General features: G+C 34.4%; 1 protein-coding gene across 3 annotated transcripts in view; it reads left to right on the top strand.

Moving 5' to 3' along the window:
* The first annotated feature begins 4554 nt into the window (after window positions 1-4554).
* Su(z)12 (Polycomb protein Su(z)12) overlaps window positions 4555-25816 on the top strand; it is a 71939-nt gene continuing 50677 nt past the window's right edge. For all 3 annotated transcript variants that reach the window (XM_067281048.1, XM_067281047.1, XM_067281046.1), the window contains exons 1-2: window positions 4555-4794; window positions 21005-21051. Coding sequence is in view for 2 of the 3 variants with exons in the window: in XM_067281047.1 (XP_067137148.1) it covers window positions 4662-4794; window positions 21005-21051 (180 nt within the window). In the remaining variant the exon portion in view is untranslated. The remainder of the gene's footprint in view (window positions 4795-21004; window positions 21052-25816) is intronic.

Below are 25816 nucleotides of genomic sequence, written 5' to 3'. Positions count from 1 at the left end.
CGCATTACACTAAGGGTCAGGGTCGCAGCTTGAGTTTATGCCGCCCGAGATAAAACATGCATTTTACGACCCTTATTCCCATACAAATTTTTTTTTTTTTTAATTTTGCTTTGAAATGCCATACCTATTAGAAAAAATTTTCGAACGTTTTTAAATTTTATTTAAAATATTTTTAATTCACTTACATTACTACAATAGTTTCACTGTTCTTTACTTTTACTTAGGAAAACGAAAAGGCACTGCTAAGAAACATTAAAAACGTACTTTAAGAATTTTCAGGGCTGAAAATTCTGTAACGACTTCCTTGAAATCTAAATTTGTGCCAAGCTCGTGTTCTATGGAAATAATTGGGAAATCAACAAGTCGTTGTTCAGACATCGACGATCAAGGGTAATTAGGCTGCAATTTGAAAAAATTGTAGAACTATAAATTTCCACTATCGTCCGTCTGTTTGTTCTTCCTTAATCTCGAAAACGGGGTTAAACAGACGAAATCCGAGACCAGATATGGAAATATTAGGGGCGTGAGAAGGCCCCGATTAACTATATACGTTATATTATTTCAATTCAAAAATTTTCCCTGAAAAGAGTTAGATAGATGACCGGCACAACTCGATTACTAAAGGAAAAGTATGATGTACAGGTACAAGACACTACTAATTTGAAGGTGGAGAGCATATATTTTAAATTAAACCAGTAATTATTTTATTGTCTCATCGTCATAATGCCGGGCTGCAACTTTTTACTCATATTTTTTAATTTATTTAATTTAATATATTTGCTCTCCACCTTTAAATTAGTAGTGTCTTGCATCTGTACATCATACTTTTCCTTTAGTAATCGAGTCGTAACTCCTTTCGCGGGGAGGAATTTTTGAATTGAAGTAACGTAACTTCCGGAAGGTCGTATATAGTTAATCAGGGTCTTCTCTTGCCCCTGAGATTTCCATATCTGGTCTCGGATTTCATCTATTTAACCCCGTTTTCCAGACTAAGGAAGGACAGACAGAGGGACGACAGTGGGAACTTATAGTTCTACAATTTTTTCAAATTTCATCCCAATAAAATAAATATATGATTAAAAATTGCAGCCCGGCATTGTGAAGATGTCACAATAAATAATTGCTCGTTATTTTTAGTTTTAATTAACTAGCAGTATTAATAAATAATAAATTTTAATGTTATAACATATAATATTATAATAAATTTTTGTTATTTAATTTGAGTTAAGCATTTTTAAATACGGATCAGGCGATCTCGACTCCACTAACGCCTGAATTTGTAGTCCTGTCGTTGATTGGTCGGGCCGTCCACTTTCTTTAGCGTAGGAAGTATAGGTAGTTGACTGTCTGTGTATCTCTAATCTGTGGCCGGCTCTTGCCGAGTAGCTTGTTCGTCAACCGATGTAAATATGAAATTCAAAATTTTGTTCGAAAACCGAATTGTTCGAAAAGATAGGCGTTCGAAACCCGAGGTTTGACTATATAGCCTAACTTGTTGTAACTCACATACGGTTGCAGAAATATCTATATTAATTTGTTTTAGCATTTTACTTACGGTATTAATACGGTTTAAAATGCTTTTCCAAGTAACAATAGAACAGAAAAATTGAAAATTCCGCAATTTCAATCCTAAACATTTTGTCCATACACTCGTCGCAGACATTTCCAATAATACGAATGGCTTCTATAGCAGATAGTAGTTTTAATGTTACTTTAGTATGCTTTTTTAATACGTCCCATCTGCGTGTAGAACCAGGAATAAAATAGCCTATATATAATTTTTGTTTGCGATCAAAACACAAAATCGCTTCTTTTGATGACATAACCTGATAGTAGATGACGCAGTTAAAGAGAATGACAACTGAACGGAATAAAAAGAATCGAGAATTAATAATAAAGTGTTTTTGAACGGTAGAATTTTACTCTTTCGTGTTTCGGCCATTGCCATAAACATGTCCTCTTCAATTATCAATTGACAAGCCGTTTACTTCCAGTTGTTCAATTATTACTTGAATTAATGCAACTCTAGTGGTAGTACTAATTGCTACAAATTTCATAAAACTCTTACAAATTTTTACTTTTCTGCTCATTTTCCTTATTTATAGACGTATCTCAAATGATAGACGTTTGTAACAGATAATCAATATTATTTGTATAATCTACAATAATACTGCAATATTTTGAGTTTCTTGCCCTAGATAATATATTCTGTTTTTCGTTCTTCCATAGAAACTAAATGAGTTCATTTTGTATATCTTTGCCTAAATAAGTTGAATGATTTGTTTACCTTGAATTTTCAATATATAATCGGACAGTATTAAATTAATTTATTAATTCCAACAATTTAACAAAAAGTATCGTTATTGTGTTCGTAGAGAGTATCTGATGATCTACGAAAGGATAGACAGTGTTCAAAAAATTGCACAATTGCCAAAAGCCATTCTAATACATTTTGCCAGTGGCGTACTTCTTCATTCAAGATTTTCTGTTGTTCGCATCAATAGTTGTTTCGGACTTTAGTCAAACTTCTAATTCTATCCATTTGTTATGAGCTATTAAGTTACTCGCTGTTTTCGTGGTAAATTAAAATTTTTGATAATTGTTTTCAGTTATCTCAAATTGCGCTGAATATCTACAGTATACCTACTGCTGTTAATGCAATTTGAATAGTCGAAAGAAGTTTACAACAAAAAGCAAAACACTGTATTGTTTTTACAGAAATATAAGGGGTTAAAAACCACCGAACACTGGTATCGCTGTCGTAGAATCGCTCCTGGAACGTACACGCTCACGATATCGCTTCAAAGCGGTAAGTTTATCTTTATCAAAGAGATGCTCCAAAGAAAAAATTTCAATTTAATTTGGGTGCCATAATTTTTATTCGGCGCAATATTTTTTTTTACATCTCAGATGTTTTATTTTGGCTATCAATTGTTTTTTACTAATTTGACTAGCCTAATTAATTTTTTCACTGCTCTTCTATTGGTTTCGAGTTCTTCATGACTATTTATTATAGCTTCCATAACACAATTTAGTTTTAAATTGTGTTATGGTCAATAAAAAAACAACGAAAAAAGTAAAACCGAGATCGGAATCTAGCTGCAACAAGCTAAAAGAGAGATATAAAACTGCAGATTGAAATGTAATTAATAAAGATTGTTTCAGCTTATTATAAATTCTTGGGGCCCGATTGCACGCATATGTTCATGATAACTAGCAATTTTTTTTTTTCCAAATTTTATATTTTAAAATTCATCTACTGTATATACAGTGCCTCAGTTTAGTCAATCGTCAGTAGGAAATTAATTCTTCTCGTAGCCGGAGCTGGGAAAACTATTTTACGAATCAATTTATTACATCATTTGTCAAATCGTTATTGTATTTAATTATTTTTTCTTTAAGTATTTAAATTTAAATCAATTTTTCATAATTAACTAATAAAAGATCAGTTGTTTTGGTTAATAAGATGTATTGTGTTTACGTACTCGAAACTTTTTTGAGCAGTGGTTCTTAACCGATGTTCCGGGTTCCTCAAATTTGCTTCGAGTGTTTCAAAAAAAAAAGGCTTTAAAATTTTTATTACAAATTTATTCTAATGTACTACGATACATTCCTTTATTCCTAGGCAATTCCACGTTTCTATTCTATTCAATACAATAAAGTTTATTATTTTATTGCTTTATTGTTTCGTCAGAATAGTGAACATGGCTAATGCTCCGCTACCTCAGAAAGGTCGAGAATCCATGGAAATTGTCAAACCGCTAAGATTTTCAATAAAATTTTGGCCGTCATCGTTTTTGGGTACTATAGCAATTGTTTTTTTTCTTTTCTTACAATCACAGGTCGAGAGTTCTGTAGTCTACGTATGTAATAAACACACCTTTCTAATTAGCGTGGATTTTTACGAATAAAGATCTAGATAAATATCTTATTATCGGGATGTTTCTTAAGTTAACTTATAAAGTATATTTCGCAAATAAATAAATAAAGCAGTTCATAATTTATATCAGAAGTATTTAACTTTTATTCATTTTTAATAAGAAAAGAAAACAACGTGTATTTGAATTCAATGACTTCCTCCCGGAGAAGTATCTCCATTCGTAATAATTGAAGTTTCTAGTTAACGATACTCAATTAAACAATAGCAATTCTTTTTATACATCTAATCGCTCTATAAGTCGATAGGGCCGAATGTTTTTATATATTGGTTTTCCTTTCCCCTTTCTAAGAATTCGCGTCGTATAAGCGCACCAAATAATCGTGCCGGAATCGATTTAATGCGGAAAAAATAACCATTCTACGCTCAAAATGTCCGCCGGTCGACGCACGGCGTTTTATACACACAACAAAAAAACCGCGTCGACCAAACCGCGTTTATAAATACCCTCGTTTCGAGGAAAATTAAGAAAATTACGACAAGATTTAAGTAAATTAAATAGTATTAATATAACATAAATATTTTTGGACGTTAATGATAATAAACTAGCCGTTTTCGGTTAGAATTTTCCAGAAAACGGAACTTCCCCGGAGCGTAAGTTAGGGAAATTTCCCCGTAGAGTGAACGGTGCTGTGTATACGGCGGATGGTCCCATGATCCTCTGGTAGCGGGAGTCGTCCATGGTCTTTTGTATGGTTGTTGGTTGAGCGGGGGTTTTTATCCGATGGTCGCTTCGTTTCATTACCGTTTGGGAAAAATGCCACCGAAAAAGAGAGAAAAGACGTCGGACGATCAAAAGATGAACTACTGCGACGCATTACAGACGGACCACGAATTATTCCTTCAGGCTTTCGAGAGTAAGTCGAAACATTCGTTTGTCGAACCGTTTTTTTTTTCCTCTCCTAAACATTAATTCAAAAATGGAGTCCCCGCGGCCGACTTTAATGTTTTCGTAGTAAACCCGGGTACATATTATTTGCTATTTAATCATTTATTAGGATACGGCGCGAGGAGAACCACTTCGATTTCGATCAATAGACACCGTGATGATCGAAGCGACGCCAGATCGGTATCAACTAATTAATTGATCACATCTTTGCATTTTGAAAGATCGCTTCGTTTCGCCTTCCTCCTCCTTTCTTCGTTCGTCCTCGTCTTTAAACTCTTTATTAGATAATTAAACGCCACTTGGCTACAAACTTAAAATATTTTTAAATACTTAAAATAAGCGTTAGGAACTCGACTGTTAATTCGTTGACTTCTCGATCTGTCTTCCGACGAATTCCATTTATTATCGTCGTGAAGTAAACGAGACTTTGTAAAACCCAATTCGGATGTACCGTACCACTGCTTTTTTCGCCTGGAGAAAGTGTTGTCGGAGTTTGAGAAATAGTCCAATTGTGTTAAGAATTCCGCCGGATGTAGAGATGATAAAAATGCTCGAAGTTTGTTATAATATTACACTTTTGGTTTTATCCTTGTTTGCGACGAAATTTCGGAAACGTGACCGTACCGGTTCTTTGCCGGTCGACGAAAAGAAAAGTCCAAATTAAAGTAGCTTTAAAGATGTCGAATTAATTGGATATGTCGAAGAAACTTACTCGCCGTCGTTTGGCAAACGTGCTTTCCCAGTTTCAGGTCCTTGGGCGGGGACGTCGGGTCCGCCGAGAGCCGCCCGCTTTCGTCGGACCGCCGTGCTCGACTTCTGGTTTCGGACGGGATCGTACCCGGACCGTTCTGGACGTCGTTGGCCGCCTCTTTTGCGGTTTCGGCCAGGGGTGGCCGTCGAATTTCTTTCTGTTCATTTCGTTACTCGGGTCCGTGCGAACCTCTACGTTTACGATAAATTTAAAAAATTGTTTTGTGTTCGTAGATGGAATTTGGGTGTAATTTTTACTAAATATTACGGCTTTTGAAGATTTTTTGTTTTTATTTTATTTTCTTTGAAAATTTAAAATAATTGTAATTTTTAATATTGATAAAATAGATAAAATGTATAATGATAATTATTTATCAATTTACATTGTTGTATACGACAGAGAACCAACTAATGCTTTTGGCCTCCACCAAGGCCTTCGGGTTGAGAACTAGTTGGTTGGTTCTCGGTCGTATACAACACTGTAAAAGGTTTTGGTCTGTGACTTTGTTACGCAGTACAGTGTTAATAGAAGAAGACGTTTATTGTATTTATCAATTTACGTATCGGATTGAAAGATTGAGATGTGTTGAATACTGTAACGTAAAGCAGTTTCCACGAAATACATTCTCGAGGAATGGATCCATTTTAATAGTTTAAGGGATTCCTGTGTATGAGTTTATACTAGATTTTTTTATTTAGTTTTTCTTCTATTATCTTGTATAATTTTGTATATTATTACGTAACTAATTTTAGATATGTCGAGAATGTACTGTACATCTATTTATAAAATTTGCAGACGGAAATATAATAATATTTAAATAAAATTTATGTATGGGATGTGACAGAATTATCATAATTTTTGATGGGTGTATAGATTTCGTAAAATTAAATGGACTTTCTTAATGAAAACATAAATTCGGATTTTTGCTTTTTAACTGTTTGGATTTACATATTTCCAAATTTAATACCAAGTAATAACCTTTTTAAGATTACTCCTTATAATCTAATATCTGATGAGAAAAAAGATGAATTAATTGTTCTTTTTATAGAACTCTCAGTAGAAATGTATTGAAAAAACATTCATCTAATAGTTAATAAGGAAACAACATAAGAGAGTTTTGTAAGAATTGTGGTAAAAATTATGCGAGTTGCGTAATAAAATGTTTTCTTAAATAAAAACTTATAACTTTGATATTAAGCAAAAATAAATAAAATTGTGTATGGCGCAATCATTTATGAGATTTTGTTATAAAAAAGGCTTTATATTTTTAATAACTATAAAATGACTAAAAACTTAATTTTTTGGGAGGAATGAGTTTTGTGAAAAAGTATAAATGTTAATAATTAATAAAATCTTGATTAAGTCCTACCCCTCTCGAAATAGGACGTAAGACCTTTTCCACTTCCTCAACTTTTAACCACCAAAATGTAATAGCAGCAATGTCCCTCATATACAAGCCATTGCGCCGAACTTCATTTCTTAATCTTTACCCCATCCTGAGATATTAAGTGAAATTTCCCTTGTTATATATACATAACAGCCAGGAAAGTAAAAGTAGAAACAGTGTAATTGTTGTAAATACTGTTCTTAGTCTGCAATAGCTTGAAGATTATTTTTGTTATGGTCTATCAAAATCTTTATTCTTTATTAAATTTAGAAACTTTTGCCTGCTTACATTTGTCATGTTGCTTTCTGTTCTGAGCTTACTGGAATATAATCTTTAAATATCTTAGTATGGTTATTATGTGACAACTTATAGGGTCAATGTGGGTAAATATGAGACACTTTTCAAAACTTTTGTAATAGCATTTGTTAGGATCAGTATTTTACAGAGAGAAATACATGACAAGGTCTACAGATGGTGTTAAAATCTAATGGAGTATTTATTTTTTCTGTATGTATGAGAAATGCCGAGCAAAAAAATTTTTTTCTGGGGGGGGGGTGAAAAATAAGACACTCATTATATAACCGTAAGGAGTTGTCTATGCCAACAGGGAGGTTAGTAATGAGGTACTACAGGTTAAATGCAAGACATTTTTGTAGAAAACATCGCTCCATGATATTTAGAAGTAAGTAGATAAGATTAAATATTCATCAGTTTTGAAGTGACCCACATTGACCCTACTTTTTAGTTTTTCTGTGATAATTGTTTGGCATCTTTATTATTTCATTCAAAACTCACACCTATAAGAACAAAGAAATATTTTTACTATGATACAGCACAACTAAAGTAAAAAAAGCTTCATGGAAAATAATGACTGGTGAATAAAATCTGGTATGTCTCATTGTTTTAAATCTCATTTTGAAATGCACAAAACTCAGACAAAAGATGATATATGCAATAAAAACAACTAGCAGGTGAAAGCTGTGTTTATATACTACTTACAAATTTCTGATTAAATATCCATGTCTTTTGCAGACATATACAGAGCAAAAGTTAGTTGAACTGACAGAAAACTTTTTGCACCTATTTTTGTAGTGTTTCTTAAAAGTTAAATAGACTCAATGAAACCATAGTCATTTTCATTCAGAAAAGTTATATGTTAAAAAGTGCTAAATAAACTTTATTTTGTATTAGTACAGGACAGATCAGACATAGATTAAGTTAAATTTTACAACTGTCTCATATTTTCCCACATTCACCCTATTTTATCTTTGAGAATTTTTACAAAGTGCTTATTAGCTAGGGATTTTGTAGAAATAGAGAATTATAAAGGTAATTATTTATGAATTTCAAGGAATCATAATAGATGATTTTTTTTAATTATGTGATTCACTAGCTCTGTTGTTCTTTAAAAGTGACATATAGAACTTTATTAAACAGAGTTTTCTTATATTCAAAATATTGATTTTGGAAAAAGTCAATAAGACATAAAGCTTTGTAAAGATTTTCGATATAGAAATAACTGTATAAAAATGCATAAACAACTTGAAAAGTTCTGTCAAGTAAAACAGAAACGAAAAATTAACAAGATATGATTGTTATAGTTATGAAAGTAAGAGTATGCTCAAATGTTTAGAAAATAAGATTTTGAAGTAAACAGAAGTAAGAAACTGTTCTTGATTTAATAAGGAATGAAAGGAACAAAGAAATATAGATCACTAGCTGACGCCGGCCACGCGTTGTTGTGGCTCAAAATGTATCTATTATAAATGTGTAACATTTATAAATATTATATCTATCTATTATATAGTATCTATTATAAATGTGTAATTTTTTGAAATTTCCCCGTGGGGGAATTTCAAAAAATCCCTTTTTAGTGTATATTCTTTTGACATCACCTATTAAAACGCAATTAAAAACGCAAAAAACCGCATGTAAAATAGTATAAATAGAAGCTGAGTTCTTCACAGTAAGCCTTAATCCTGTCCCTTTCCCCGCTGGGGAATATGGAAAAATCCCTTTTTAGTGTATATTCTGTTGATGTCACCTATTAAAACGCAATTAAAAACGCAAAAAATCGCATGTAAAATAGTATAAATAGAAGCCGAGTTCTTCACGGTAAGCCTTAATCCCGTCCATCTCCCCCCCCCGTAGGGAGAATTTCGACATGTATATTATATAAAAACACGTGCATATTCGAATGCAACGTTGTGTCAAAATTTCAAAGGAATCGGTAGGAACAAACAAACGTTGTATTTTATTTATATAGATAGGTAGAAAATGATCTGCTTAGGTCCATTCTCACAGAAAAGCATAATGCCTCACAGAAAAGCAAACTTAGGTTGTCTGAAGTTAGCGCCATCTGTAGGACATAAAAGCCTTAATCCATATATAAATATATTTTTGAAAGGGGGAAATGGTGATCTTCACATATGCCACAAACCTTCACGGGAATGTATTAAACAACTTCCCAAAGTTTCATGGCAATCGGATAAATGGTGTGGTAATGCATGAAGGACAAACACACACACACACACAGACATACATTCATTTTTATATATATAGATTACCTTTTTCTGCACTATCAGCTCTTTTAACAGCTGGTTCACCTTTGTTCACCCACAAATGCTTTGCAAATGAGATAAGTGATAGAGCAACATCACACAAATATGTTCTTTTGAAGGTTTCATATTGTCAGGCATTGCTGATGCATCTATTTCCAATGAAATACACGATGGAATGCCATTTGGTTACTTTACTTATATATTTACATTAAACATTCTAGAACATTTTTTCTAGTTATTTCTAGAAAACAAATCAAAAAGTCTAAATTTCATCTTTATAACCTAATACATTCAAATTAGAAAATTGGAAATTTGATTTGCTTTAAAATCCATCGCAAGAAAACGAAGCAAGAGCAAATAAGTCCACTCTAATAACCTTAAATAGCTTCGCAAATATATTTATCCACAAACGTTTTCGGTCCCTTAGGACCTTCTTCAGGTGGGATTTAAGTAGAGAGTGACCCTACGAACCAAACTTCCGTAACGGATACATTCCAACCCCCACTCCAGATGTGTACTATAAACAAACATCGCTGCGCATGCGTAGGCGGCTATAACGCCGGGTCGTACATCGCTTGCCACGCCTTCGAAAGTTGTATTTCGTCTTTAAAGTTGATAGAGAGGTCTTGGCAATCTGCTTTAAAGATCTCTAGCGCCTCCAAATACTTAAGGTAGTGTGCTTGCCTGGTTCTCCTTATCAAGGTCGCGCACTGCAGTCCTGGCGTAATGCCGTTTTCACTAGCGTTATACAGCTAAGTCTTTTTCTTCTCGATATCCGTTTTATGCTCCCGGATGCGTTGCCCGAGGGATCTTTTTGTGGAGCCGATATACCCTCTCTATCTCCTTCTGCTTATCCCTCTCTCTATTACAGTGCGTGAGGGCTCTTCTAGTAAGGGCCCTAAAGGCCGCCAGTTTGTATCTATATGGATCGTTGGAGTCGGCTGGGATGTATATCGGGATGGCGCTCGGTTTTCGGTATACATTAGTGTCGTAACCTCCACCGCTAAAGGTGATATTAATGTCTAAAAAATGAGCTGCTTCGTCGCTCATTTGTTCTAACTCGATCGAAAGACCTATGGGTTGTCATTCATACAGCGCACGAACCTGTCGATGTCTGGTTTCGTCTTCCAGATGATGCAGATGTCGTCAACGTACCTTTTATATAGGCCGATGTTATCGAGGAATCCGGGGATGACCTTGGCCTCCAAACGCCGAACCACCATTTCCGCCAAGTCCCCAGATAAGGGGCTGCCCATAGGTACTCCTCGTTTTTGGAGGTACACTTTCCCACCTAGCTGGAAGCACGAGGTGTAGCAGAGAATATGCGAAAGCTCCAGTATCTGCTTGTGGTCAGCATTGCCTGTTATCTCCTCCATAAGCCAATCTCGTAAACTGCAGAAGCAGGGCTCCAGCTTAATTGATGGGTACATCGCCTTAAAGTCCAGAATAGTAATCCAGGCACCCACTGACGGCTGGCAATTGCGTATAGCCTCAATCATCTGCATTGAGTCGGAGACTGTAAACCGATAGCCTTCTAGATGCTTCGACAGGAGCAAATGGATCTTACGTTCTATCATTCTGGCGGAAGAGGAAGAGGAGGGACTCCTACACCGCCATTCTGCAGAAATATATGAGAGACACAGAATGTGAGGAAATAGGGAAAGACTTCGTCGATAAGACCCAATTGAGAGTCCGCAGGTTTACGTGTACCGGCTTGGCAAGGAAGTTACAGCTAGACAACGCTACTGTGACCGCACCGATGGTTCCTAGACTCTTTGCCTACGCCAAAACACATAAGCAGGGGATAGAGCTTAGACCGATTTTAGATAAAGCCAACGCACCCGCCAGAATGATAGAACGTAAGATCCATTTGCTCCTGTCGAAGCATCTCGAAGGCTATCAGTTTACAGTCTCCGACTCAACGCAGATGATTGAGGCTATACGCAATTGCCAGCCGTCAGTGGGTGCCTGGATTACTATTCTGGACTTTAAGGCGATGTACCCATCAATTAAGCTGGAGCCCTGCTTCTGCAGTTTACGAGATTGGCTTATGGAGGAGATAACAGGCAATGCTGACCACAAGCAGATACTGGAGCTTTCGCATATTCTCTGCTACACCTCGTGCTTCCAGCTAGGTGGGAAAGTGTACCTCCAAAAACGAGGAGTACCTATGGGCAGCCCCTTATCTGGGGACTTGGCGGAAATGGTGGTTCGGCGTTTGGAGGCCAAGGTCATCCCCGGATTCCTCGATAACATCGGCCTATATAAAAGGTACGTTGACGACATCTGCATCATCTGGAAGACGAAACCAGACATCGACAGGTTCGTGCGCTGTATGAATGACAACCCATAGGTCTTTCGATCGAGTTAGAACAAATGAGCGACGAAGCAGCTCATTTTTTAGACATTAATATCACCTTTAGCGGTGGAGGTTACGACACTAATGTATACCGAAAACCGAGCGCCATCCCGATATACATCCCAGCCGACTCCAACGATCCATATAGATACAAACTGGCGGCCTTTAGGGCCCTTACTAGAAGAGCCCTCACGCACTGTAATAGAGAGAGGGATAAGCAGAAGGAGATAGAGAGGGTATATCGGCTCCACAAAAAGATCCCTCGGGCAACGCATCCGGGAGCATAAAACGGATATCGAGAAGAAAAAGACTTAGCTGTATAACGCTAGTGAAAACGGCATTACGCCAGGACTGCAGCGCGCGACCTTGATAAGGAGAACCAGGCAAGCACACTACCTTAAGTATTTGGAGGCGCTAGAGATCTTTAAAGCAGATTGCCAAGACCTCTCTATCAACTTTAAAGACGAAATACAACTTTCGAAGGCGTGGCAAGCGATGTACGACCCGGCGTTATAGCCGCCTACGCATGCGCAGCGATGTTTGTTTATAGTACACATCTGGAGTGGGGGTTGGAATGTATCCGTTACGGAAGTTTGGTTCGTAGGGTCACTCTCTACTTAAATCCCACCTGAAGAAGGTCCTAAGGGACCGAAAACGTTTGTGGATAAATATATTTGCGAAGCTATTTAAGGTTATTAGAGTGGACTTATTTGATTTGCTTTTTAACTATCAAGAGAAAAAATAATGATACTTGATTTAAAAAATTTCTCTGGTTACTACAAAAACAGAATCATCATTTTCAGGGAGGAAGGTACCCAAACACATTTTTCAACTTTACTTCAGTTTCCATACCTCCAGAATTTCAGGATATCTTACAGCTTGATTCATTACACCTGTTAGCAAGTGTGATAGGGACTTGATATACATTAGGTCGACAAAAGGTCATTAAGTCATTTTTATTATCTTTGTAGACTGAGGAGGCATCGATGAAAACGTCGGATTCGAAACACACAAATAAAACATCTGGAAATTAAAATTGCTTCTGAGTAATTCTTGAACTCTGGTAAACAGTGATTAGAAGGACATAAAAAATTTGTTTATTAGTCCAAAACTCCCTTTTAGGTGGTTAGATAAATAACTGATTAAGTTGGCTAATATTGCTAAATTTTTCTGATTAAGAAAAGTTTACAAAAGTGGTTAAAGAATTCGAGATACAACTCAGAAGATAACAATCCAGATAATAATGCATGTATTAATTACTTCAGGTGCTTCCTGCGAGAAGAATACATGTCATTATTGACATCTGTTAAAGAACAGGGATATGACATAGCGTGTTGGAAGGCCACCATCTTCCTCTCTGGTTATGCCTCAGATGAAGATGTGGTTTCATTGCTGCAACATACCTCTCTTCTCAGGACAACAGCAAGGACTGAGCACATCAGAGGTATGGAAGTCCTGGAAAATTTTAAAGCTACTTTAAAGGGTAATTGTATCAATTACAAACATGAGAAATTCATTTCCAGAGCATGGCAAGCCTGTTATGATCCGTCATTTTGATCCAGTATGCATCTAATGAAATTTGCTAATTTTAACAGTGTAATGGCATTTGATCCTAGAATTCCATTGTTTCAAGTTTTTAAGCTTCATGTTCTTTTATGCATTTGCATTCCGTTTTAGAAGGCCTTCAATGTAGGCCTTCTTTAGGAACTGCAAATAAAATATGCATTTTTTATCCTGGTGGTTTGGAATAAGGTTATTGAATTGTACTTAGACTACCTTTTCTAAGGAAATTTTGAATTCTAAAGATAAAAATCAATTTTTGTTTGCAGTAGACATTATTCTGCAAACTTCTAATATGCCATCCACCTGTTTCCATTCCTTAAATTTCTTCAGATTGGAAATATTTTCCAATCTGAAGAAATTTAAGGAATTCCTAGATGCACACAAGTTGTGATTAGTAGTTGCAGACAACTCAAAGATGTTTATCATGCCAGAGAAAGATTTTCGAGAGCAGGTCACTGATTTCTTAGAGTATGTAAAATGTCAGAAGTTACCATCTGATTCCACTAACAAATACAAAGCCAAGTTATGATTTTTTAGAGATTGCATCTTCCAGCATGGATAAGTGATCGCCTGAAACCTCCAAAAAATGTCAGCTGCCATACTTGTTTTTGAAATTAAGGTGCACGAATCAGATAGTCCTCTTCATATGCTGGTAACTAAATGTGTACATTCAGCTTACTTTGCAGAAAAGTTCCTTGTGATGTATCTGAAGTCCTTCCTCATCAGAGTTTCCATACATTGTGAAATCAGCCCTAAAAACAAAGCAACAGCTGTTAGAGTATACTACTGAAGAGTTTTCAAATTCATAAAGCTGATGTGATCTCTTTCTACTCTACCATCCCACCTTCTAAAGCAGTCTTCCCTTCTGAAATGGACAATCTAACTTATTGCAAGACAATTGCATTTAATCATGATGCTTTTAAATTTGATTTGTGGTTCCAACTTATTTCAAAAGCAATGGCCATGTATATATTAAAAAAAAACTTGGCTTTCTGGGGATTGTCTATTTCTGCTATTCTAGAAGAAATTGTCATGAGGCATGTTGAATTTACTGTATTCTATTCTCCTTTGTTTACCTTCCTTCATCATGCTGATGATATACTCATTTTATAATCCAGTTCAAAAATGGTATTTGATGCCTTAATGCAGCAACTCTATACAATAAAATCCTACATTAATTTCATCAGAGATCTGAAGAAGATGGCATTATAAATTTTCTTGATCTAAATATCCACAGAGGTTTCAACAAGCTCTTGTTTGTTGTTTATCATAAACCCACTGCACTCGTGTATTTCTCACCTTATCACTCCTTTCAATATCAGCCATATTTAATTTATCCCCACATCTGGCATGCATTGCTCTACTGTGAAAAGACAGAATGCATTAACTTCAAATGATCAAAAATTCTGTTTTTACTATTTTTGACATCAAATTGCACTTCTACATGATCTTGTATGGCTGATTTTTGATAGAGTTGTTAAATACTGAGATTTTTTTTTGAAGACGGAAAACATTAACTTCAACGTATGTTTGTTACTAATGCAGAAAGCATTAATTCTGCTCATTTGTGTGTTTTTTTTTTTTTTGTGAGTTAATGCATTCTGCCATTTGAAACCAATTAAGGCTCACAATTTTGTAAATATGACCAAAAGATGCTTTCCTACATTGTAAGCATTTGAATAGGTGCTCAGTAAGTTTGTCTTTGTTGCTTTTATTATTATTGTTATTTTTTTTTATTCAGTCTAGTCATTTTAGTTCCTAAATTCAAACATGCCAAAATGTGGTTTTTCAAATGATGAAATATATTCGGAAGTTAATATAATTATTGAGGCTAAGGTAAGGGAAATGAAAGTGTGCGATCAGTACGGATGGATCGAAAATAAATTTTGAAAATATAGCAACTGAAAGTAATAAGCCATGCGGCTCCCTGTGTGAAGTTAGATAAGTTAGATTCACAAAAGTGGCAGAAGAGAGATGGAGTACAAGATACAATTGACCAACCAGAAAAATTAGTCTTGCAATTTTTCTAAAATAAAAAAGCTTTTTTTTTTATCATCAACAAGCCTCCCAAACAGTACACTACAGGAAGGTGCATTTTGAAGGAAAAAAAAACGTAATCTTACGACTTAGCATGTTGACAGGATGCCTTCCAATTATCATGACTATTCTGGCAAAATTTACCAGAATCTGAACACAATTAAGATCTCTTCAAATCAATGGAGGTATACTAATAGTGTTTTCGTGAGTTAATCACTGTAGAATGTAAATAGTAAGTAAAGAACTAAATAAAATTTCACCTAGTTTTATTTATTTTGTTATGATTTGATTTTTAAAATGATACAGACAATTATTAATTAATGTAAGGTGTAAGGAGACTGATGATGGGAGTGTGATAGTGTGAGGAGGGTGCAGTCACCCACACAACTTTTTCTAAGGCTGAGTGACTGTTGAGGGTGCAGGTGCTGACAGCATTGCCAGTAACCTTAATAACATTCTGTCTATTCAAACTGCCTAATTACCATGAACTATGTCTTTGAACTTTGAAAAGAGGAGACTAATGAGAAATAGGGCAAATGGCATTAACTCCAAGAAAAGGATTTAATTTCTTCTGCCTTTAGTAAGACACAAAGATACTAGTTAGAATTATAAGCAGCTATGCAACACATAAAAAAAACCAGCAAAATCAACAATCTTTTACTTAAACAAACATTTTCATTCATATATAACAGACATTGTCAGATTTTATTAAAAGAATGTAGAATTAGAATACTCAGATGAAAACTGGAACAGAATGTTTTAATTTAAAAAATAATTACAAAATGCAACCAACAACATATATGCATGACTACTGTATACCTTGATTAATGTGGTTAATTAATCCCTCGATGCTAATGTGTGTACATCAGAATCGTGTTAATCAAATATGGTATCTATGTTAAGTGGTAAAGCCATATTAATGAAAACTTCTGGTGCATATATAAAGGAATTGCCGCAATTAATTTTGCATGTTAATCAAATCCTGCGTTAAGCAAGGGATACTTGTATTAGAGTGTTATGTCCACTGCTGGTTAGGAATCTTAAATATTGCTTTCCATGCAGACGAAATACTGTCCTTTTCTTTATAGATAATTGCTGTCTTTTTTTTTTTTATGTATCTTGATAAATCTTGAGCTTTTTAAGATATCTTAGTTAGGGACCTACACCAGCTTCAAATTAGAACAAATTTTTTTTAATGGATTAAAAATCTTTGTTCTAATTTGTATTCTTTAATAGAATAATCAAACATCAACATGATTTCAATTTTTATTCCCGAGGAAGGTTATTCAAATGGCCGAAAATGTTCGTTTAGTTAATAAAAAGCTGCATTTTAAAGGTTTTTTTTGTTGATGTTTGATTAATATTTAACTGCAGTTTGAGAAGAATGTTTTAATAGAATATATTTTAATGTGATGATGACTGTTAAAAGCAGTCGAAAATGTTAGTTTTGTTAAATACTTTAACTGAACCCTTAATTTCCAGTAACAAAAATTTTTGACCTTAACCAAAGTCTGCCTCGGGTCATCAATGATATTCCAAAATTGGAATGTGACATAATATTAATTTATGTCTGCAATTCCCATTTTTACATAAAAGCATTGCCATGCTTGAGACGCTTTCTTCATCTTTAAAGTTTATACAATTGCCAGTCAGGTCATCCTTGTATATTTCCAAGACCTCTAAGGCCCTGATGTGATTGGTTTGAAATGCTTGCTTAATTAACTTGGCATTCTGGAGATTGGCTTGCACAAATGTCTCAGTGGTGTAAATGGACAGGGTGGTGGTAAGTTTTTTATTCAAAATGTCATAACAATGTTCCTGCTGCATTGTATGGAAGCTTGGTATGGAGCACTTAGTGGACCCAATGTATACCATATCTCTTTGAAATTTGTTGTTCCTCACAGGAACACTGTAACACCCCTAATTTTAGAGGAGACAGGGAAGATCTGTGAAAACTTTTTTTGTCGTATGTCAGGGTCCTGACACCAGTTAGGATAAACTAAATTTGTGTTGTAACTCACGATGAAATTTCATTAGTTTCTTAATTTCTGAGTGGTTTAAAATGCTTTAAGTGTGACTGGAACTTTGGAGGGTTTTACTTCTACCTTACATGTGATATCAACTATATATGTGGAGATGGCGATTTTCGTGGGACTGATGATGGAGTTAGGCACTTAGTCAAGTTAGAGTATAATAAAACTATTTATTTAAATGACTGATTAAATCCATACATAATAATAATTTAAAATAAGAATAAACAAATGGATGACTATACAGATCAAATGGAGAGGTTCTTAGACTTAACTTCTAGATACTCAATATATCGAATGACCTCGACCTGAGAGAGTTTACATCAAAATATACTATTTTGTTACCTTTACATACATCCAAATGCAATGATGTTGGGAGTATTTACAACATCTGGAGATGAAAAATAGGAAGTTCTATAGCTTCATGGAGAATAGGAAGTTCTATCTAGCATTTTTGGTCAGTTAATTGACTTTCTTTAGGAAAGAAGGTCAATTAACTGACAAAAATGCTAGATGTGGAAAGCTAAGATTTGGAGTAGTTTGCAATACCTTATTACTTTGAATTTAAGCTGCACTTTTTATTCCAATTTTTAAGACGTAAAGTTAGGGTGGGGCTTAAATTCAAAGAAGAAAAAAATTGGAAAATTTTTCCAATTTTAAAATCCTACTGTGGCTTATATTTGAAGTAACGTGGTATTTTTGGAAATTTTTTGGTTGCCTTTGATTAGTTCAGATATGGGAAGGCTGCATATAAGACAATCTACTGTATTTTTCTTTTCTTTTTGAATAATAATAATAATAAGTTATCTGTATATATAATATTTTTAAATTAAAACTAAATTTATTCGATTTCTACAAACTTTTTTAGAAATGTAATTCCCAATATTAAATTTTTTAATAACTTTTTTAATGATTGTACCAAACATTTAAAGAAGAAAATCTCTGAACTTGAACTTCAGTATTAGATTTTCAGTGGAATATAATTCATTAATAGTGAAGATAACATAAGCATTGAAGTTTAGCATTATTTGCTGAAAATTTTCTTAAATTTTAAAATCAAAAATACATATCTACAAATAATAATATTTAAAATGTAATTGTACTGCTATGTAGCAACACTTTCCATGCTGTCAGTATTATGTTATTGTCCCTGAAATTAATTGCCTGCTCCTTCAATATAGCATTGTAAATGTGCCAGGATTCTGCACATTTCATTCATCTCCTCTGCACCCTCTGTACTGTTAGAACCTTGTACTACTTTATAAATTATTTTTTGTTCTCCAAAATAAAATTAATATTAAAAAAAAGGTTTTAGAGGATACTATGGATATTAAATGACAATCTTATTTTCAAAATGTTTTGTCCAAAATTTTCAGAATTGAGGTGTTAGTTCTTGAGAATTCATCAATTTCTTCTTTTATTTCTGCTTTCAATTTTTTCAAAACGTCATATAAAGTGTGAAAAATTCTCTTTCAAATGTGAGCTTGCAATGAAAACAACTCACGGCCGTCTTACAGTGAAAAGTGCAAAACACCCTTATCCCTTGTTCTAACATGTCTTCCATAATTTTTTTTTTCAAAATGTCCTTTTGTTTCATTTTTAGTTTTGAATTATCCTTTGTCCAAACTAATTTCTTTAATTATTTTGTAATGTTGCGTGAGATAATGAATGTGATTATGAAAATAAACTCTTGTCGGTCTCAAGAATTGGAATATGAAATATTTCTGCATTCGATAGAGTTATAATACAATAAAACAGTTTTTGATTAGCCAAAAAATTGCAAAGTGATAAGCAGCATTTTGAAAATAGGATCTTCAAATATAATGTGACCAAAGAGTTAGTAACAATAAATTTAAGTGATTACAATAGAGAGTCGAAAATCGGAATCAATTGAGGACTGGGATTGTTCAGATTAGTGATTTGTTCCGATTACCGATTATGTATGAAAAAATATATTAACCTGTCTGATGTTCAAATTTTTCTCTGTTGCGTGTCGTTTCGTGTTGAATTTTTCTCCGTTGCGTGTCGCTTCGTGTTGAATTTTCGTCGATTTTAAGCCTAACGAAAATTTTTATAATAATAATCGAGGCTATCGTATTGTAAAAAATTATTTCTGCATTTTGTACAAACAAAATAAATATATTGAAGAATATAAAAACATTAAAATTATACTTTAGAAGTAAATCTAGTATCAAAAACGTTCGATTCAGCATGACACAGTCCGACTGAAAATCGTTCCGATTACCGGGGTTCCGATTAACAACTCTCTACTGTATTAAAAAAATATTTTAACATCTCTGATCAATCTAAAATCTCTGAATAGCTTTCCAATGATAGTATGTTGAACATTTTTTAAAATTTTTTCTTTGATGTAATTTTTCTTAAATTTGTATACTTTTCTTGTGTATCTATATTAAAACTTTTTTCATAGAATTGAATTATTTTGTAATGAACTGTACATTATATGTCAATTATATGTAATATTGTACAGTAGACCCCCCCATAACCCGGTAGATACGTTCCGTGTTATATGAATCCGTGTTGTACGAGTCACTTAAATACATGAGCCAATCACAGCCCGGCACATGTGCAGTTTAGGGGATACGGCTGTTTGAAAGGTTTTCTTCCATAAAATTAATTGATTCTAGACTAATCTGACTTGACATTTTCAAATCACGTATAATTTTTTGGGAATAATTCATATAAACTATGCTATAAACAAAAAGTTATAGAATTACTTGCCAAGTGCGCACCGTTTGATGACGCCGTTGCTTAAGCTTGTTTTTGTCGCGGAGAGGCTCATCGAACAGCGGACGCGTGTTTCCCAATCAGCGAATTTTTCGCAAAAAATAACTTAATTTTGGAGACGTCATTAATAAAAATATAATTTTTATGGCCATTGAATAATAAATGTTTTTTTAGTAGGTCCAGTACTCGTTTAATCTCAATGGTTTGTACAATGTCTGCTATTGGTCCAGATTCGACCGATCCTGTCGCGACACGAGTCGGCGATGACATTTTACCATGTTATACGAGTCTCTTTTAGTGTGTTATACGGACCCGATCGCAATTTTTTCGCCGTGTTATACGAATTCGTGTTATATGAACCCGTGTTATGGGGGGTCTACTGTATATGTAATTTGTTTATCCTGTGAGTTTATTTTTTTCTTAAAGAGACTTAAAAGAAAATTTATTATAAATGAATCCAGTTCTGATTATTATAAAGTTATATTTTGTTATAGAATAAAATTTTGTATTTTATAAATCATTTTATAAATTAATTTTTTGCCTTAACACATTTATCTACTGACTGGCAGAAGAATGTGTTAAGGCATTGTTTCTAGTTTGTCAGATTGCAAGTTAAAATCGCAGTTTGGGTATGGAATTTTGTGTTTGTCAGATTTTATGGGGATTATTGTTTGAGGAATGCTTTAAAGCTACTAAGAAAGTGGCAATACTTGTAAAACAAACTTTTTTTTTTTTTTTACAGAACCGACACAGATCTATAGGTATCTACGTACACGGCATTTAGTATCAGTAAGTATTTTTTATTGTTTACTAATTGATAATTGTTACTTTTATTATTTGTAATTAAATGTTTTGTGTAAATTAAAAAAATAATTTTATAAATGATTACCATATAACAATAATTTTTATTTACAATAATTTTTTGGCAAAACTGAAGGTACATTTAATGCATAATTGGCTAATTGCTATTGCTTGTGCATGCACAATGGTGGTGACAGTTGAGGAGGCTACATATTCTTTATTGCTCTTTGATGCATTTTAATTTTGTATTAATAAAATAAAAAAAAACTATGACTAAGTGATATATGATTGCCAATACTAAAGTGCTCATTTCAAGAAGCCAAATCTTTCAAAAAACATTTTTGTCTTGGTCCAGGACAAAAATGTTTTTTTAAAAGACTTGAGTTCTTGAAGTAAGCATTTTAATATTGGTAATAATATGCTATCAGGAATACATGAGGTAGTTAATGTATGATTGTTTATGTAAGTAGAATATTTTATTTGTTCTTCATTGAACAAAACAGTGTGCATTATGATAATATTTGGCACACTTTTTTGAAAAGTGAAAACAATACTGATATCTTAAACAGAACAAATGTTACGATTGCACCTTCAACTTCAGAATCTTAAACACAAAATACAATAATATGCCATCATCGTTTGAATCAACCGATTCAGAACATTATTTTCCCTTTGATGAATATTTGAAATTCTATTTAAAAGAAGTTTTGCTTAGAGGGAATGCCATCTTCCATCATTGGACTTCAAGTCCATATTACTATTTGAAAAAGTAGCTACAAAATATTTATCTGTTCGTTTGACTACCATTGTGAGTGAGCAATTGTTCAATGCTGCTAGACAACTTTACATTTACAGAAGAACTAATTTGTATGGCAAGAATTATTGCAGTAAGAAACTGCCATAAAAAAGGATTGATTGTATTTTAACTTCATACTTTTGCAGAAAAATACAATTTTGTTATGTTTAATTATTCCTTTACTATAAAGCAAAGAATGATTATTTTTTCAGTCTGTGCAGTGAAAAGTAGACATGAGTCGATCAGACAAGGAGAGGGTCAGACATTTGATTCAAACTAAACTTGGTGAATAAATAATATTTATGTATTTATCGTGAAGCCTGGTGTAATGATACTACACCAAACAATCCTCTTAATTAATTGGGCTATTATTACGCTATAATTAACAATTAGAAATTAAGTAATTTGATACTAGAGGTAGAAGTTCGGTGCCATCTCTTATCTGAATGAATAATTATAATAATTTAATAATTCATTAAATAATTTAGAACAGTCTGAAAGAAAAAACTAGCCTGGAACAGAGCAGATTTGAACCTGCAACCTCCAATTACCATGTGGTGTGCTGCCAGTTATCCCACCCAGACCTCCAAGTAATTTTTTGCTTCCAGACATATTTAAACTTTCAGACTGTTTTAAATTATTTAATAAATTATTATAATAATTAATTTAGATAAGAGATGAGATAGTGCCTAATGTCTACCTCTAGTACCAAATTACTTAATTTCTAATTATTAATTATAGCGTAATAACAGCCTAATTTCAGGGATCATTTGGTGTAGAAACTTAGTAAGCACTAGGGTTTCTCAAACAAGATCCCGGTTGTTTTTTTAACCCAGAGGCTACAATCCATTCTTTAACACTTACCGTGCTGGTCCAGTTGACCTAGTTTTTTACCTGTGTGCTTACTGATTTAACCAATTTTACAGTATTTTCTACTGAAAATAAAAAACGATTGACTAAAGCTAAATAAAAAGTAAAAATAGTTTCTGATATTCGAAACATGTGTCTGTACAATACTCAATTTTGATGTGTGTGGGCTTTATTTTTATGTATTATGCTTTAATGTTATTTGGACTTGTTTTAGAGATAAACATACAATGAAAAAAATTAAAAACTGCAATATAGCTTTAAAATTCATATTTTTATGTATGAAATATATAGTACATCTATGAATTTATTCATAATAATGATGTACTGTATCAATATTATTAGTATACTTTTTCTAACTAGCTTTTTTCGTAATTGAGTCGATTTGGCAAATGTACACAAGATGGCATTAGCGCTATCAGAAATATAGGAATTCGAATTTTGTATTGATAATATCTAAAAAGTATATAAATTATGTAATATCATATAAACTATACAGGTTTAAAATAATAATGAAGTTACACGGCTTATTTATGTTTTTTCAATCTCAGTTAGGCCTAAATGATAATTGCGACATTTTCATCAGATAAATCAGTATAATTGGCACTATATTTTTTGATTTTTTTTTTTATTAATGAATTTTGAACAATTATTAGTTAGTATGTTATTTCGCCATATCTAAACTTAACTTATATATATATATATATATATATATATATACACACACACACATACATATAAAACAACTCGATATTTTGATATTTACTTGCAAAATATAACGACGAAACTCCGAATGGTGATTAGACAAAATTGCTTATGTTTCAAATTTCTGAATAAATATTGCCCACTATTTATTAACAAACACACCAAAATACACAAAGAAATCTTATTTTTATTGCTGAAAACTAGCTTCAAAACGTATTGTTACATTTTGAAGCTAGAAATTACAGGATATATTGAGAAACGTAATATTATGTTTTTCGTTTTTTTGAGAAGGAATGCGGAAAACATAATATTACGTTGCTAGCACGGTAAGTGTTAAACACCCGCCTCAAGGAACATCAGACTTCCATCACGAAAGAATTGGCCAACACTGTATGGCTATCTTCGCCTCCGACCCTGACATCAATGTGGACTTTGGCAGTGCATGCCTCTTACATAGCTCTTCCAGGCAACCCTTTCTCAAACATCTTGAGCAGGTGGAAATATATAAGGCCAACCATAACAACACGGCAATGTCCAGATTACTCGGAAGGTCAATAGAGGATGCCCACAGGGGTCGAACTCAGGCCCCTTCTTCTGGAACGTCTTGTATGACGGGTTCTTGAGGGTTGACAAAGGAGTGACAGAATACGCCTATGCTGACGATACGGTGCTTCTATTTGGTGCCAATTCCAGAAGGGAGATAGAGATAGTTGGAACAACCCTGCTTGAAAAAGTTACGGAAGTCGGGCATAATTACAAGCTTGAATTCAACTCAAAGAAGACGCAAGGCATAGTGTTTCATAGGCCGGGAGAAACGGACCTTTATAAGAGAGTCCCGACTATAAAAATGAATAACGACTCGATCAAAATAGTTCAATCCATGAAATACTTAGGGGTGGTTCTGGACAAGAACCTGAATTGGGCAGATCACATCACTATGGTCAAGACCAGAAGCGACTTACTCTTCAATCACCTTGCCAGGGTGGCCAAAGCTGACTGGGGGTTAGACTCAGCAGCCATCAAAGAACTTTACAATGCTGTCTTTATTCCCAAGATCACTTACGCTGCGAATGCATGGCATATAGCAGCAGACAAGGTAAGGAACAAACGGACCTTATTGGCCGCCCAGAGGCATGCTGCTTTACGTATGGCCAAAGCCTTCCGGACTGTCTCTACAGAGGCTCTCCTGGTGATATGTGGAATCTTACCAATTGACCTTGTGCTACATGAAAAGGCCCAACGCTATCGGGTCAGGAAAGGGGATGCCATCAGTGTTGGGGATCTCAGGTTTGATGCCGGCACCTATGGTTTCAGGCCGGCTCTCACCGACCTTCCCAGCCCACCAGATCGGATAACTATAATGGAATCAACAGAGAACGGACACGAGAATATAGAAGTGTATACAGATGGATCCAAGACGGATGAAGGAGTCGGGGCAGCCTTCGTGGTGTTCAAACATGGGAAAGAACTGACCAACCGACAATATAAGCTTGACGGAAGATGCAGTGTATTTCAGGCCGAGCTGTTGGCTCTTAAAATGGCAGTCAAGTATTATAGCGATAAGATGAGTGACGAGGATGTAACCATGTGTTCAGATAGCAGGAGTGCTATAGATGCATTAAAGCAATTTAAAGACAGCAACCATCTTGCGATGGAAATCAAGAATATTATTAAAAGCTGTGGAGGACGTGGAACCATCAAATTCAGGTGGGTCAGAGCCCACGTTGGCCTGATAGGCAACGAAAGGGCGGATGAGCTTGCTAAGGCAGCAATTAACAAGAATAACACAGACTACACAGTGTTACCAGCCACTTATATAAAAAGGCAAATAGCAGAGGGAATGAGGAATAGGTGGCAGCTTAGGTGGACAGAGTCCACCAAAGGCAGGCATACTCATAACATCCTGCCGAACATCAAGGAAAGGCTGGAAGACCTATGGTGGATGCCCACAGGCTTCACCCTTACTCAAGTGCTCTCTGGGCACGCTTTCTGTAACTCCTACCTTCATAGGATTAATAGGAGCCCTACTGACGAGTGCGATTGCGGGGAAGATCAGCAAACCGTTCTACACCTTATCTTTAATTGCCACAAATTCGCCGCTCTGCGGCAGGAGCTGGAATGTGTCTTTTATCATGAAAAGCCAAGTCATACCTTTGACCTCTACAACGTTACTCGGACTAAATCTACTTACCCGGAATTTTCAAGGCTTATTAACGCCATTTTTAAACGGACCTAAGTCACTGGGATAGGCCTCCCATGTGGCTCTGGTGGTGTGAGGCCACCTCTCGGTGTTTGTTCAACTGGAAACGCACCAATGTAGACATTGTATATACCTTTGTTTTGTTTACTTGTTTTATTTGTTGTATGGCATAAAGATTAATGCTA

Source organism: Centruroides vittatus, unplaced genomic scaffold (genome assembly GCF_030686945.1).
Source record: "Centruroides vittatus isolate TY-2023 unplaced genomic scaffold, ASM3068694v2 contig_904, whole genome shotgun sequence".
NCBI lineage: Eukaryota > Metazoa > Arthropoda > Arachnida > Scorpiones > Buthidae > Centruroides > Centruroides vittatus.
This window is presented reverse-complemented; position numbering and strand designations above follow the sequence as displayed.